General features: G+C 37.4%; 1 protein-coding gene and 1 long non-coding RNA gene across 4 annotated transcripts in view; one reads left to right on the top strand and one right to left on the bottom strand.

The window, feature by feature from the left end:
- LOC134497916 (uncharacterized) overlaps nucleotides 1–15588 on the top strand; it is an 854438-nt gene that overhangs the window by 755812 nt on the left and 83038 nt on the right. The gene's annotated exons all lie outside the window — the stretch shown is intronic.
- The window catches only part of OSBPL10 (oxysterol binding protein like 10), a 75945-nt gene that overhangs the window by 29035 nt on the left and 31322 nt on the right, over nucleotides 1–15588 (bottom strand). For both annotated transcript variants that reach the window (XM_063303924.1, XM_063303925.1), the window contains exons 4-6: nucleotides 13309–13500; nucleotides 4117–4327; nucleotides 1580–1716 (exon numbers count right to left, since the gene is read on the bottom strand). In XM_063303924.1, coding sequence (XP_063159994.1) covers nucleotides 1580–1716; nucleotides 4117–4327; nucleotides 13309–13500 — 540 coding nt within the window. The remainder of the gene's footprint in view (nucleotides 1–1579; nucleotides 1717–4116; nucleotides 4328–13308; nucleotides 13501–15588) is intronic.

The raw sequence follows: 15588 nt of genomic DNA on the forward strand, positions 1-15588 counted from the left end.
TAGCAAGAGAAAGACTAGCACTCGCTCACTCTTTCTGAACTCACAAAAATTCAAATTGTTCTGGAGGATTTCCAGGCTGAGAAACGTTTTACTACATTCATATCATAGGAGATGCCACTATTTTGTGCTATTGATGATGTCCTCTGGAATTCATAACGCTAGCTATTTTTGTATCAGACAGAAACCAGGATCTACTTCATTCATCTATTCCAGGGTTTTCCAAACTGCATTCTGCATAACCCAAATGTTTTAGGAGAATTTCATAGGGTTCTACCTGTGAGAGACTAACAACAACAAAAAGTTTACTTAAACAAAGCCAATCACTAGAATTCTGTTCTAGTTCTGGGAATGTGTTTTTTTAAACGAACAAGTTCTGTGGCTTGAAAAAGTTTGAAATCTAACCCTGATTTATTCTGCCTTTTTTTTTCCTGTGACTATTGATAATTTTATTTTTGCTAAATGCAAAATCTACTCAATTATCTTACTAGAATTTTTTACACACTTCCAGTTACAAGAATAATTTGATCCATCCTATGAACTCATAACTGGCTTATTATCTATCAAAGCACTATCCACACACAAAAAAACCCTAATTTGTAAAGGAAATTAAAAGTAGTTAGGAAGGACTAAATATATGTAGTGTGGGTAGAACACTAATAGTATGTTGGGGAGGGAGTAGGAAAAAGGGGGTAGAAAAATGAAATGGTGTCTAAAATTATGGCTGGATTAGTATTGGTATTCCATTTATTTCAGTACTAATATTAGAAAACGAGGGCTTGCCAGAGCACATATTATAGCAATTAGATAGCGTAAGACCTAAAACAACAACCAAGAAGTGCTCTGAAATGATCTACCAAGTGCAAGTACATACATTCTAACTCAAGTGTTAACAGGTAACTTGTAGCCTTAAAAAAAGTTTCTCACTTAAAATTTTGTACCTTGCTAATAAAATTTCTAAAATGCCTTTACTGGCAGATCAGTACAATTTTAGATCAGTTGTGGAGTATATTACTTTGCATGATACAGGGTTAATCTTTGGCATTTGTAGGCAGGCCTGGGAAAAGTTTACATCAAAAACCTTAGAGCAGCGTTTCTCAACCTTGGCAACTTTAAGACACGTGGATTTCAACTCCCAGAATTCCCCAGCCAACATGCGTAGAGTGCTCCTATCGATCAGCATTTAAAAAAATACTGAGGTGGGATGAGCTAATGGTCTGACTTTGTAGAAGGCAGCCTCCTATCTTCCTAGAATATAGGCTTCGGAAGGGAACAAAGAATCTGTTAAAGCAACAATTACATAAACTAAATACATGTATCAAAATATACAGTATATTTCAGAATCTTTCAAGATGTAAACCGGACATGGTATTTGATGCAATTAGTCCAATCCTCCCCAGCAGCAGGTACTGATTTGCAGATAAACGAATAAACCACATAAACTACCATGCCAAGATAGAAGAACCATAAACCAAATTGCCATGTAACACCTCACCCCAACACACACACACACACACACACTGCAAAGCCTTCAAAGTATGGTCTAGAAATTCTGTTTTAATTATATTCATATCAGACTTACCATAGTTTCATCTTGTCTCACAGATGGCATGACTGACCATGACAGACTGGCACCTGCTGTTGTTAAAGAACTAAGGGCACTATTTTTCAGTGTCTCTGCGGAATTTGACTTTGATCCATGCCATCCTAGGATATTTTCTGAAACAAGAAAAAAAGTAACTTGTGTTGTCTTTCCTGCAGTGTGCCTTCGATCCATTCAATGGGAGGACAGGAGCAACAACATAGAAAGTCTAGATAAAAATATGCTGAAAGAGATGCTTCTTATCTGGATATATCTCTATGGAAGAGCAGAGCTGGCCAGGTTTTATGGGACATGAGGAAGGCATAACGCTGAAGGAGTACAAGAACCTGTGCACATGTATACCCTGAACCAAGCTAATGCCATGTTTAACCACTGCATGGACTTTTAGTATAAAAAACGATGCCCAGCACAGCACAGACATTATCTGGGAATGCACAGTGAGGTACGCCAAGTGCAAAGATACTGAGGAGTTCACAGGAAGGGCATTTCACTGGTAAGCTAGTTTTTCACACATCTTGGTTTGCGCCTGGCTATAGCAGCTTTACAAACTAGCCCCTTGACATGGACATGCCACGGCAGAACACAGCATACATACCTGTTGTCTGCCACATGGAGCACTGCATGTTTACTCCTGTAAACTCCTGTAAGTATTTACCTTTAATAAAGCTTGTGATGGTCACACTGGCTTCCAGCTCCTCTTTCTTGGAGATTTCTCATGGATATTGCCTCCTGGAGGGCATTTACATTTGGGCATTAAACAGCACAGGTGGGCTTTGATGAATCAAAAACAGGGAGCACAGAGGAACTGGGACAAGGGCCTAGATAAAAGTTTCTCCTGCTATTTCTACTCCATCTCCCTTTTCTGTTGTCACCGCAGTTATCAAGGTGTCTCTATATTTATCCACTTATCTGTTTAAACAGTGCCTCCGCTGAAAATGACAATCCTCAAACAGAAAAGTGTTTCATACAGTTGGTTCTTTTGAAATTAATAGAGAAAACTTTCATTTCTGGCTTGTATGCAGCATATAGGTTTCAACTAGAGTTTAGTTTTTTACCCAGGCTGACACAGATGCTCAGGTACATACTGTACCACTTTTTTATTCCAGTGTGGTATTAGCCATCTAGAACTGAATCTAAATATATTCATTTACTTTGAAAATTATCTTAGCATTTTTTTTAGAAAAATCAAAACTGGAAAACTTAAACTCTAGCATTAAAAGTATAAGCACTTGAACACCTGGGCACCTGAGATTTTTTCAGACATGTGGTGATCATAGCAGCAACCGCAGCCAAGAATCTGCTTCAAATAGAACAGTATAGGCATAGATGAACAAATTGTCTTTTAGATTAAAAATAACCTTGAAGCAGTTTCTAGTCCAAGGAGAAGGCTACTTGATTTCCCAGAATTCTACGAACACCTTTTGTTCATACTGAGTTGTTTGTGATGAAATAAGGAAAGAATTCCAGAAGCTGTGCTTTTCTGCTTGCCAAGCACCTTAATACATTCCAGTGGCTGGAAACCAAAACAAACATCACCTCTAGATCTTGGTTGCTTTATTATGCATGACCTACAGAGTCAATGAACCTGGCTCTAGAGTCCCAGGTCAACAGTGCAAAAAAGCCTCCAAGTCAATATAGTCAAAGAATACATAGACAGGAAAGGAATTCCAACAAACCTTGAAACTCTTCCAACAAGACTTTAAAAAGCTGCTAAACCTAAGAATATGACTCAACTGTGCTATAGGAGTTCAGCCAGGTAGGTCTGACATCTGGTTATTTATACTTATAGATCCACAATTTCATATGCTGAGCCAAAACACACCAGGATGATCAAGCAAGTAGGGAATACAGGGTTTACTTTGTAAAGTAGCATTTCAATTCATTTTTATGGGAATTACTGGATTTTTTTTATCATACATCTCAAATAAGAATGTTGTCTCAAATTTACACAATTGAAATTCAAAAATATTCAAAGGATGCTACTTTGCAATGGTCCATTTCTTTACTTAAAAAAAAAGAATGATTACAATCTGAATGACAGTATCATGCTAAAAAAAAAGTAAGCAAGAGCAGCTAAACCACTCAGCAGCCTCACATCAGCCAATGGGCTGTATTTGGCAGTACAACACCATGATCTTCAACATCGTCGTTATCTTTCTTTGAATTACTGCTAATAACAAAAATAATGCTTTAGTATGGCATGCATTCACACAGTACTGGCAAAGACATCTTTATGACTTTCTCTCCCCATAAGGAATATGTATAAATACTGTATAATATTACTTTAATGTTATCAAGATAAAAATAAATGTTTAATATTGGCACAGTTTGTGCTTCACTGAGGTCCCATGATTCCATTTTTATGTATTTTGACTAAAAGCCTCATGAAGCTTTCATCTGCTGTATACCTGGAAAACTTCAGTCCAGTTGTATTGCAACTACAACTACCACATGGCCAGTGGGGGGGAAAAAGGGAGAGACGGAGGGAGGGAGGAAACCCAGCCAGCTTTACACACCTGAAGGTAATGTCCTGCTCCTGGGTGGGCTCACTTGGTTTATGTTTTGTTGTAGTAAATGCAGGCATTCTCCCAGGCAACTGAGAGCAGCAGCAGAGGTAGCTTTTAAAAGCAGCAAGTCTTGATCCAAGGCAGAAAGAGGACCAGAACCTGGAAGGGATTCAATGGCTTGCACAAGATTCTTCTGTTGTCCCTCCACTTGGGTCATAATCTGCAAGTATATATGTTAGTTGCTTTAAATTCATATAAATACAAAATCTAATTTGGCAAAAGTTAATTCCATGGCATCCCACCTTCTGAAATGTAATATAATACTCACCCTTTTAAATGGGTAAGAAGTGAAAGAAAATAGAGTGAAAGGAGAATGATTGAAGAGGAGGTATGAGTCCTGTATAAAAAAGTATTAGAAGATAGATTAATTTCCCAAGTGAATAAATGGAAAATAAGCATAAGGAAAGAGCATGTGGAAGCCACTTGGAACAGAGTGACGAGAATTATGTTACAGAATGCCATAGAAGTTAATGAACTTATGCTAATAGCAAGTATGAAAAGGGATCCTTGGTGAAATGATGAAGCGAAAGAGACTGTGGATGAATAAAAATGCATATAAGAGAATGCTGCAGAAATGATAAGAGAAAGTTATTGTACAATGTGAATACACAGTAGAAGATGGTTACAAAGAATTTAATGAAAGAGAGCAAGAACATTTAAAAGAAGGAGAGAAAACATCAATTTTGATGAGATAAAAAAATGCTATAGAAATAAGTGAAGAGGGCTAAATGTGCCCACAGTACAGTGAATAGAATTAAAAATAAAGAGTTATAATGATTTGGGATGAAACTGAAATGAAAGAATGCTACAAAGATTATTAGAGATTTTATGACAACTACAGTGATATATGTAGAATTGAAACAGAAAGTGTTAGTGCCTATGAAAATACTGATGAACATAAAGTCATAAATACAGTGAGAAGACTGAAAAATAATTAAGTTGCAAGAGTAGAAAACTATTAAAATATGGATGTGGTTTGCTTCTGGATTGGCTGTGCAACCTGTTTAATATGTGTGTGAAGACTGCATCTGGGCCTGACAGTTGGGAGAATGTTGTTACCATTCACGTATACAAAGAAAAAGGTACCAAGAGTGAATACAAAAACTGCATGGGGATTAGTTTGTTCAGTGCATCTGGAAGGTGTTTGTCAGAATCAAAAGGATACAAAGATTACAATGATCAAAGTTTTGGAAGTGCAATGGGGGTTTTATGCTGCTCACAGTGTGCAGACAACATTATTGTTCTTCAGCAGGTACTAAGAAATGTATGAATGTAAGCAAGTTTATTTTGTTTGTTGATGTAGAGAAAGTGTAAGATAAAATGAGCAGGCTTCAATTATGGGATATTGTGCATGAATATAGAGTTGAAGATTGGTTGCTGAGGGCAGTAGGAAGAATACATGAGGGAAAGAAAATATGTGAGAATAAGTGCTTAGCAAATGATTCGATCCTGAGCAAGGAATAAAACAAGGATATGTGAAGACCCCTTGGTTGTTTAATTATTCATGGATAAAACTATAAGGAATGTTTGTGGTGACATTAGAAACATATTGGTGATGGATGTGAACGTGCAAATACTTTGGTATGCAGAGGATGTGTTGTTGGCTGAAAACCCTAATAATTTGTAGCGAATGTCAGATAGACTAAGGAAATGAGCAAAATGGATCTCAATTAGAGACAGAGGGCAAGTTATACATAAATGATAAAAAAGTAGACCAAACAGATGATTTGTCTACTATGATAGGTTTAGGGTTTTTTCAATAGTAATTTTATTAAGATTTGTAACTACAGCAGTAAAAACTAATACAAACTAAAAAAGCTAAAAGAAAAAAAGAAAAAGGTACAGAAAAGGAAAAAAGAGAATCAGAAAATAAAAATATAGTAAAGAAAAATATATATATATAAAGAAGTAACTTCCCACTTCCATTACAAGTATAAAATTTTTTAGTACCTAATCATTTTTTCTTAAAATACAGTGAATAATATCTTCTTCCCATATCCCATCTCTTATCTATAAACAAATCCATAAAGCATTGTCATTTCAGTCCTGATGTCAGCAGAAGTCCATTAATGGTTACCAGAGATAACAACATATTTATTTTAGCCTTGATCAAATAAACCAACTTTATATTCCTTCCTTTTACTTCTAACAATCTTGATCTTTAGTCCCTAATGCTGTAGAACTTGATTTTTCATTTTTTCTTTATCCCTTCTCACAAAATTCTACAAAATTTTAACAAGCCTCTTTTGTAAATCAAGTATAGGAAAATTATCCAGGTCAGTCTCTTGGTTGGATGGTTGGATGTCCTTTTTAATTATTAAGACATCAGCCATTTTCTTTGGTATGTCCAGTGTAACATCTTTTTCCACGTCATTCTTGTAGCCTGTCATTTTTAATCCACTTTCAAATCAGTCTCAGTCTTGTCACACAGAACATCTCTTAGACACAGTCTATCTATAGAGGCTGACACTTTTAAAATTAACTTCTGGGTCCATTGTTCAAAAATTTAATTCAGTATGTCCAATCTTAAAATATTTTGCTTCATTCTGTAATTGGAAGTCGAGTTTGAGTGTTCTTCTCCTTTAATTGTAATCTTTAGTTCCTTCTAGTGCCCTCTAGTGTCCAAGTTTTAATTTTTAGTGTCTTTAAAAAAAAAATCAAAACAAAAGCATTTTCCCATGGGAAGGATTCTTTATAATTAATTCCAAAACCTTATTTCGAACTTATTTGGACCCTTAGTTGGTTTGTAACTTCCTAAAATCAAAGTTTTAGAAAGTTACCTTTTGCTGTTTATTTGAAAAAGAAATGTTTTAAGTTCTTAAACTTGTAGTTAAAACTTCTTTTGCTGAGGATTGAAGGAAGCTCACCTGGTGCTGTAAAACATGTTGATCCAAAAGTTCCTAACAGCTGAAAAGCTGTTAACAAGCAATTTCCGAAAGTGATTAGAAAGGAAATATGTGAACTTAGTAACCTTTCAAAGGCATCAACCACGATTTGAGCAAGATGGCTATTCCCTCATCTCCCAGAACTCTAAACCTGCTGGAGACTACTGTCTTGCAGTCTCCTTGCAAGGAGCAACAGTCTGGAGCACCTGTGGGCAATCTCAAGTCCTCTCTTTTCGGGACAGGAATTTTCGAAGAGCCAGTCTACTTGCTGGCTCATCGTTCCGCTGTGGTCATAAGCTCCACTTTTCACGGAGCCATCTTCAGGCTTTGATTTCTTCCCCAGAAGTCCCTATGATAGGTTTAGTGAAGTGGTGAAAACGGATAGAAAAGTTTTAAGCCATACAAATTCTGGTAGAAAGGTAAGTAGTATGTGGTCTGTTACAAGGAATGAGTGATTGTTGAAAGTAGTAAAAACAGCTGCATGCTTCTTCCCACTTTGTTATTTGGAAGTAAAAGTTAGGTATGTCAAAAGAAACATAATTTGGGGTCAGTGGGAATCAAGCCCTTGAGAAGCATGTGGTCAAACGAGATAGCATGAAGAAGAGATGAGTGCGGAATGAACGTCAATGGAAAAATGAAGGTCCAGTATGACAGAAATACACTGAAATAATTCGGTGATACAGAGAAAATGACTGAAGGCTCAACTGCAAAAGAAATATATGGCAGAAGGGTATGGGTCATGAGGAGAGGGGGAATGATATGCTGTATAAAAAAAAGTATGGCTTGCTTGTACCCCAATGTTTATGGCATCACATTTATTTCAGTACCAATACTAGAAAAAGAGGGCTTGCTAGACCACACAAAATAGCAACTCCCTAGCCCAAGACTTAAAATTACAACAAAAGAAAGCTCTGAAATAACCTACATAATTTAAGTATATAAATTCCAATTTGACTGATAAATTGCAACTTTCAATTTGCAACTGATAAGGTAACTTGCAACCTTAAAAAAAGTCTGTTGCTTGATATTTTGTACCTTGCTAATAAAATTTCTAAAATGCCTTTCCTTGAAGATCATTGCAGTGGCAGATCACTTTGCATAACACTGCTTACCCCAAAAGACAATAATGTGATGGGTTTGTATTTAAAATGTATTTAATAATTTTCATTTCTGTTAGGTTGAAAACAACAATTCTGAGAAATTTACAGAATCCGTATCTATGGCTTTTGAGATGCATATGCAGCTACAAGAGGTCCTCAGATTGTATACCTCTTCTACTCAGAAAATCTAATAATACAGAAATTTTCAAAAAGGCAGGTTTTTTTAATATTTTGAAACATTTACTTAACAAAAAACATTAAAGCTACAATTTACTGAACATTTTCAGTGTCTACAGCTAAACTGAGTTGTTTGCGAGATCTGATTACACACAACTCAGTTTAACTCCATGTTCCTATCCTTGATATCCATAATTTCAACTTGCTAATAAACTACTTAAGAATAGACTATTTCTTTTGTTCTCCATGGATATTGGTGGGTACCAATATGCCTGCAAATATTTCCAGTTATGGCTGCCAGATTCCCTGCCCTACTTCATATTTAAAGCAGCATTTCCCAAACTGTGAGGTATACCTCCCTTGGGGAAGTGCAGGCAGAGTCCAGGGGAGGTATGAAAAACCTTTTAGTTGTACATTGTTACAATAAATCCACCTTTCCCAAAGTTTCATTGTATTTTTATTATTCATTTGTGTTCATTTTGGTGTCTGGCTTTTTAGGGGAGGTGTGTACATTAAGATTACACTAAAGGGAGGTGCGATGGCAAAAAGTTTAGGAACCCCTGTTTTAAAAGAAAACATCAGCTTTTGGCATGATATTTTTTTCCCAAAAACTTTTCTGGGACAACATCCTTAGATGCTTGGCACCTAAGTAGTAAAAAGATAAAATTGAGCTAGGTTTGTAGAAAGCATTCTGAGGACTAGACAGATAATAGGAAGCCATCTTATCAGTCTCTCAACTGGTAAATTGATGCTCTGTGATTGGCCCATATCTACATTAATAATTATTTTGGTTATAGGCAGTATTTTATGAGAATATGCATGGTATATGCTCAACTAAACATCACCACCAGCCAAACATGAATAAATAATGCCACTCATCTTCACCCTGCATTAAAACAATAACACCTGACACAACAGCTAATGCCTTGAAATATTGCTGACATATTCAATCTAACCTCAGCTGCCAACAATGTACTACTAAGTAGACAACAAGCTAAAAAGCTTGAATTTGTTGTTTATTCGTTTAGTCGCTTCCGACTCTTCGTGACTTCATGGACCAGCCCACACCAGAGCTTCCTGTCAGTCGTCAACACCCCCAGCTCCCCCAGGGACGAGTCCGTCACCTCTAGAATATCATCCATCCACCTTGCCCTTGGTCGGCCCTTCTTCCTTTTGCCCTCCACTCTCCCTAGCATCAGCATCTTCTCCAGGGTGTCCTGTCTTCTCATTATGTGGCCAAAGTATTTCATTTTTGCCTTTAATACCATTCCCTCAAGTGAGCAGTCTGGCTTTATTTCCTGGAGGATGGACTGGTTTGATCTTCTTGCAGTCCGAGGCACTCTCAGAATTTTCCTCCAACACCACAGTTCAAAAGCATCGATCTTCCTTCTCTCAGCCTTCCTTATGGTCCAGCTCTCGAAGCCATATGTTACTACGGGGAACACCATTGCTTTAACTATGCGGACCTTTGTTGTCAGTGTGATGTCTCTGCTCTTAACTATTTTATCAAGATTTGTCATTGCTGTTCTCCCAAGGATTAAGCGTCTTCTGATTTCCTGACTGCAGTCAGCATCTGCAGTAATCTTCACACCTAGGAATACAAAGTCTTTCACTGCTTCTACATTTTCTCCCTCTATTTGCCAGTTATCAATCAAGCTGGTTGCCATAATCTTGGTTTTTTTGAGATTTAGCTGCAAGCCAGCTTTTGCACTTTCTTCTTTCACCTTCATCATAAAGCTCCTCAGTTCCTCTTCGCTTTCAGCCATCAAAGTGGTATCATCTGCATATCTGAGATTGTTAATGTTTCTTCCAGTGATTTTAACTCCAGCCTTGGATTCCTCAAGCCCAGCATGTCGCATGATGTGTTCTGCGTACCAGTTGAATAGGTAGGGTGAGAGTATACAGCCCTGCCGTACTCCTTTCCCAATCTTAAACCAGTCCGTTGTTCCGTGGTCTGTTCTTACTGTTGCTACTTGGTCGTTATACAGATTCTTCAGGAGGCAGACAAGATGACTTGGTATCCCCATACCACTAAGAACTTGCCACAATTTGTTATGGTCCACACAGTCAATGGCTTTAGAATAGTCAATAAAACAGAAATAGATTTTTTCTGAAACTCCCTGGCTTTTTCCATTATCCAGCGGATATTGGCAATTTGGTCCCTAGTTCCTCTGCCTTTTCTAAACCCAGCTTGTACATCTGGCAATTCTTGCTCCATGAATTGCTGAAGTCTACCTTGCAGGATCTTGAGCATTACCTTACTGGCATGTGAAATGAGTGCCACTGTTTGATAGTTCGAACATTCTTTAGTGTTCCCCTTTTTTGGTATGGGGATATAAGTTGATTTTTTCCAATCTGATGGCCATTCTTGTGTTTTCCAAATTTGCTGGCATATAGCATGCATTACCTTGACAGCATCATCTTGCAAGATTTTGAACAGTTCAGCTGGGATGCCGTCGTCTCCTGCTGCCTTGTTATTAGCAATGCTTCTTAAGGCCCACTCAACCTCACTCTTCAGGATGTCTGGCTCTAGCTCACTGACCATACCGTCAAAGCTATCCCCGATATTGTTATCCTTCCTATACAGGTCTTCTGTATATTCTTGCCACCTTTTCTTGATCTCTTCTTCTTCTGTTAGGTCCTTGCCATCTTTGTTTTTGATCATACCCATGATCAAAAAGCTTGAATTTAAGTAGTCACAATATATAGTTTTGGATTTTAAGAGAAGCAACCTAATCTGTACTCTAAGAGCTTTAAAATTCCAAATCCAGTTCCCACCTATCTTAGCATTCCCTATAATTTGATTCTTTTATGGGGAACTGGACTAATGGAAAATAGCAAAGGCACAAGAGTAATATAAAAGAGACCTGCCTTGCCCAATCCTTAGTACATTATGTACCAGGTCTGAAATTCAAGTGTTATGTTATGCACCATGACGTATCAAGTCCTTTCAAAAGTTTCATTAAAGCTTTTCCCCATTATATTTAAAAATTTACCATTAAATGTTTTGCCTCTTTATGAAGCATTCAAGCCACAATTCCATTAGCAAAAGCTTTCACTGCTGAGGCTTTCCCTTTGAAAAAACATTTCTATATTGATGGTAATTGCTTCATGTTGGAAAATAATAATTCCAGTCCAGTTTGATATTTTTTCTTTTGCAGTTTGGGAAAATAAGGACATTTGAAAAAAGCATTTGATAAAAACATGAATGCATGACTTTCTGCCTTACAGGCAAATACTTGACTGAACCCATATCATTCCAGTTTTTTCCTTTGTCAAATATTGAACTTAAGGATTATAAATCTCTAATACTGAAGGACAAAGATATATCTTTTTAAAATGTAAAATGTGTAGAATTAGGACATGAAACTCTCACACAGAGGTAAAGCTTGGCAAAGCATCCAAATCTAATCAAAATACTAAGTTATTAGAAATTAAGTTCAAGTCTCAGATATTTTAATACATATGTTGTTAAATGACTAACTCTTTTTTACAGCAAAGTATTCAGTGGAACTGAAAATCTAAAGCATAAAATAATATATATAAAATATGTTACAGCATCAGTACAATATATTAAACAATACGTATTTGCTATAGTTCTATAGACTTCCAAGACACACAAAAATGTGCAATAAGTTACTTAGTTGCTGAAAAATATCTGTGTCCACAGTTAATTTTGCAGTGTATACTTCAAATATTAGGATAAGCATTAAAATCCATACAGTTACAGTGAATGTTATAAAGTATTAGCAAGTAGCTGGATTTGATACTCAGAGGAGATAAGCTTGGTGTATGAAACCTGTTAGCAGCCATAATGGGATACCTTTTTTCCCACAAAATGGAATATATATATACATACATATATACACATGTACACACAAACCAGAGAGAGAAATTTTTACCAGCCTCAATGATTCACAAGACTGCACAATACATTTACTTCACATGTGATGAAAATTTCTACACTATTTCTGCACATCTCCACAGGCCTTTTTTGATTCCTGATATCCATCATTGCAAAGAAAACCATTATGCTACATGCTTAGAACTGAGGCATGCCTAGAAGTGTATTATTTCAGTTACCCAACTTGGTATGTGAAAATATGAAAACTTTTCTCTTTTGACAGGTTCTTCTGTTGAAGCTAGAAAGTTGCTGACAGCTCTCGTATTTAGCAAACTATTTGATTAAAATGTTTATTTTTCCCACCTACTCAGTCTTGAACAAACCTGTTAAAACCTCTAGTTCAGATACATCAGAAAGTGTAGTTTTCAGGTCACTAATATGATTTAGAGTACATGTATTTATGAAAGGGGGGGTTTTTTGCCCAAAGTGTGACAATTAAAAATATTTTAAATTGTAAATGCAATTTTCCTGGGCAGCTTCTTTCTAAGTACAACCTTTCATCCCAGGGTGTCTGCAGGGTATAGTCAAAAAAATAAAAATGGCAGCCACAACAGTGCCTTCAAAACTGCTTGATTTTCACATGTGTTTTATCTAAATTTTAAACAGGCCACTGCAGACTAAGCTCTGTCTAGAACTGTTCATCTGCCCAGAAAAAAGACAGAAATAAACTATCATAGTGGAGAGTATCCTGGAATACTAGAAGATGGGAAGGTGGAAACAACTTCAATAGCCTGTTTGCTGGAAAATCGGTATTTTATGACTGCCTACCCCTCTCAAGGCAGAGTTTTTGTGAGAATGCCCCGAAGATGCTCCCAAAATTCCAATTGAGCCAAAACATTTCAAAACATTCACTTTATGTAAATGTTCTACCAATACAAAGTTAAAAGTTAGTAGTTAACTTTTAAAAATTCTTACCATTTAGATAGGTTATTAGTGTTAATTTTGTTTTTATACTGCTTTATACTACAAAGGAGATCAAAGACTAAATAAGTGTTTGTGTTCTTAATATCTAACCCACGTACTCCAGAGATTACATCACATTTTCACCCACAGAAGAATTCCATATAATTCTTACTTCTCTCACTCCATGAAGCTGGTGGGGACACTGGGCTTTGGCTTTTCGGGCTGCCACAGGAGATTTGTGATGTGTAATGGTGACAACTGGGGGTCCACTCTGATTCACGTTTTTTTGAGAAATGAGAGAGGTGGAGTTGGCTGCTCCAAGGGGCAGCAAAGACAAGCCTTTCGCTCGTGAGGTCGGCGTGCTCTAGAAAAATCAGAAAGTTAGAAGTAAAATGATGAGAAGAATGAGGGCTTCCCTCAAATAACAAAGAAACATTTATACTTGTGAAGGCAATAAGCATTGTTGCTGTTATATAGAGGATGCTGAAGTGTAAAGATGCAAAGACAATCATAAGATATTCTTAGACTGAAAAGCTATGATTCTTACACAAGATAAGAATTGTATAACTAGTGAATCCTTCATTCCTATAAGAAATGCATATATAAATGTAAATTAGTCCCAACTCAAATATTATGTACATTTATTTATTAAACACATTTCTATACTGCCACAATAAAAAAGACTCTTGGCAGCTTACATAAAATAAATTTTAAAAAATGTATTTTACAGCATAACCTTTACAATAAAAGCAATAAAACAACATGATCAAATGTTAAGAATGAAAACAGTAAAAGGTAAAGATGGCATTGTAAAATCAGGAGAAGGGTCTCTGAAACAATTCCATCTTTAACAGTTTCCAGAATGTCCAAAAGAAGGGAGTTAGTCTGATCATTACCAGAAGGCTGTTCTATAGCACTGGCATTGCCACAATGTCTTATTCCTTCAGCCCCCCAAACCGCCCAAAAATATGGGTTTAATAACAGCTTGATCTAATCAATCAGTTCAGAACTGGTTGGAGTAGGTTCTGAAGATATCCAGGCACTAAGGCATAAAGGTCTTATAGGTTAAAACCAACACCTTAAATTGCACACAGAAATCAATCAGCAACCAGCACAGGGTTCACAAAACCCATGTTATGTGCTCCCAATGTTGGGAGTCAGAAAGTATGTGGGCTGCTGCATTTTGGACCAACTATAATTTCCAGCTAGTCTTTAAGATCAGCCCCAAGTAGAGTGCATTACAGTGGTCCAGCTGGGTGATGATCAGGGCATGAGTTACTGTTGTCAGATCCTCCACCCCACGTAGGATTGCAAATGGCATACTAGTCAGAGCTGTATATAGGCCCCTATATGCTTGCCCATCAAGGAAAAAATTTGGTGGTGACAGATTCTCAAAGTATCAACAGCAACTCTGATATTTATTTATTTACTCATTTTATTACCGGCCCATCTCACTTTTCCAAGCTACTCTAGAGTTCAGCTTCCAGCAAGACCATGACAGCCTCCAGGTGCTGGGAAAGGACATAACAGCAGTCTCAACAAAGATTATCTAAGAGCATGACCAATACTGTATCCATACCAAATATAGGGTACTTCCTCTGTGGTGCTGTGGAACTGATCTACCACCAGCAGCTCAACAACCTTTGCAACAAAGAGCAGATTGGAGACTGGCCAATAATTCTCCAACACGACTGGACTGAGGGATGGCATCTTCAGGAGGGGGCAGGCCACAGCCTGTTTCAAGGATGGCAGGAACTCCCCCTCTCATAGTGAGGTGCTGACAAGTTCCCACATCCAAATTGCCACCCATTTCCTGAACAAGCCAGAGGTTCAAATGGCAAGTAGTCGAGGACAACTGAGACAGTACCGTTCCCCTCTTTCTCAGAAGTCACAGACCAAGATAAAGTAAACAACTGCTTGTCACCACTGACTCTTTTCAGAGTCAGGACTTCAGCAAATCCAAACAACTCTTAACAAAATGCTGCACAAGCTGGTCACAGAAGATCACATGGCAGTCATCTTCCCACAAGGAAGTTTGCAACCCTAAACAAGTCTGGACAGCAGCCCATTGATACAATAAGGGAGGAGAAATAAGAGGGCCTCTCCTCCCTTTTCATCATGGTGGAGGCCCAAACTTAGGCACATACCACTGCTCAGCTGGATTTGCTTCTTGTCTTCCTCCACTGATGCTCCAGGTTTCATTTCTGGCACTTCATTTCTTGGATGGCTTCACTGAAGCAAGGCAACCCCCAAGATCAGCAACCAGAAATAGATTACTCAGAGGCAGTAACATCTGCCACCCAGCTCACCTCCTGATACCAGCTGCTCACCAAGGACTAAATAGAACTGCCTGTCAGAGAGCTGGGAAAATCTTCAAGAACCCTCTGAAACCAATTGGATCCATTAAGCATCGGTCCTACTGCCCTATGAAGGCTACCAGTCACAATCAGAC

The sequence above is a fragment of the Candoia aspera genome, chromosome 4 (genome assembly GCF_035149785.1).
Source record: "Candoia aspera isolate rCanAsp1 chromosome 4, rCanAsp1.hap2, whole genome shotgun sequence".
Taxonomy (NCBI): Eukaryota; Metazoa; Chordata; class Lepidosauria; order Squamata; family Boidae; genus Candoia; species Candoia aspera.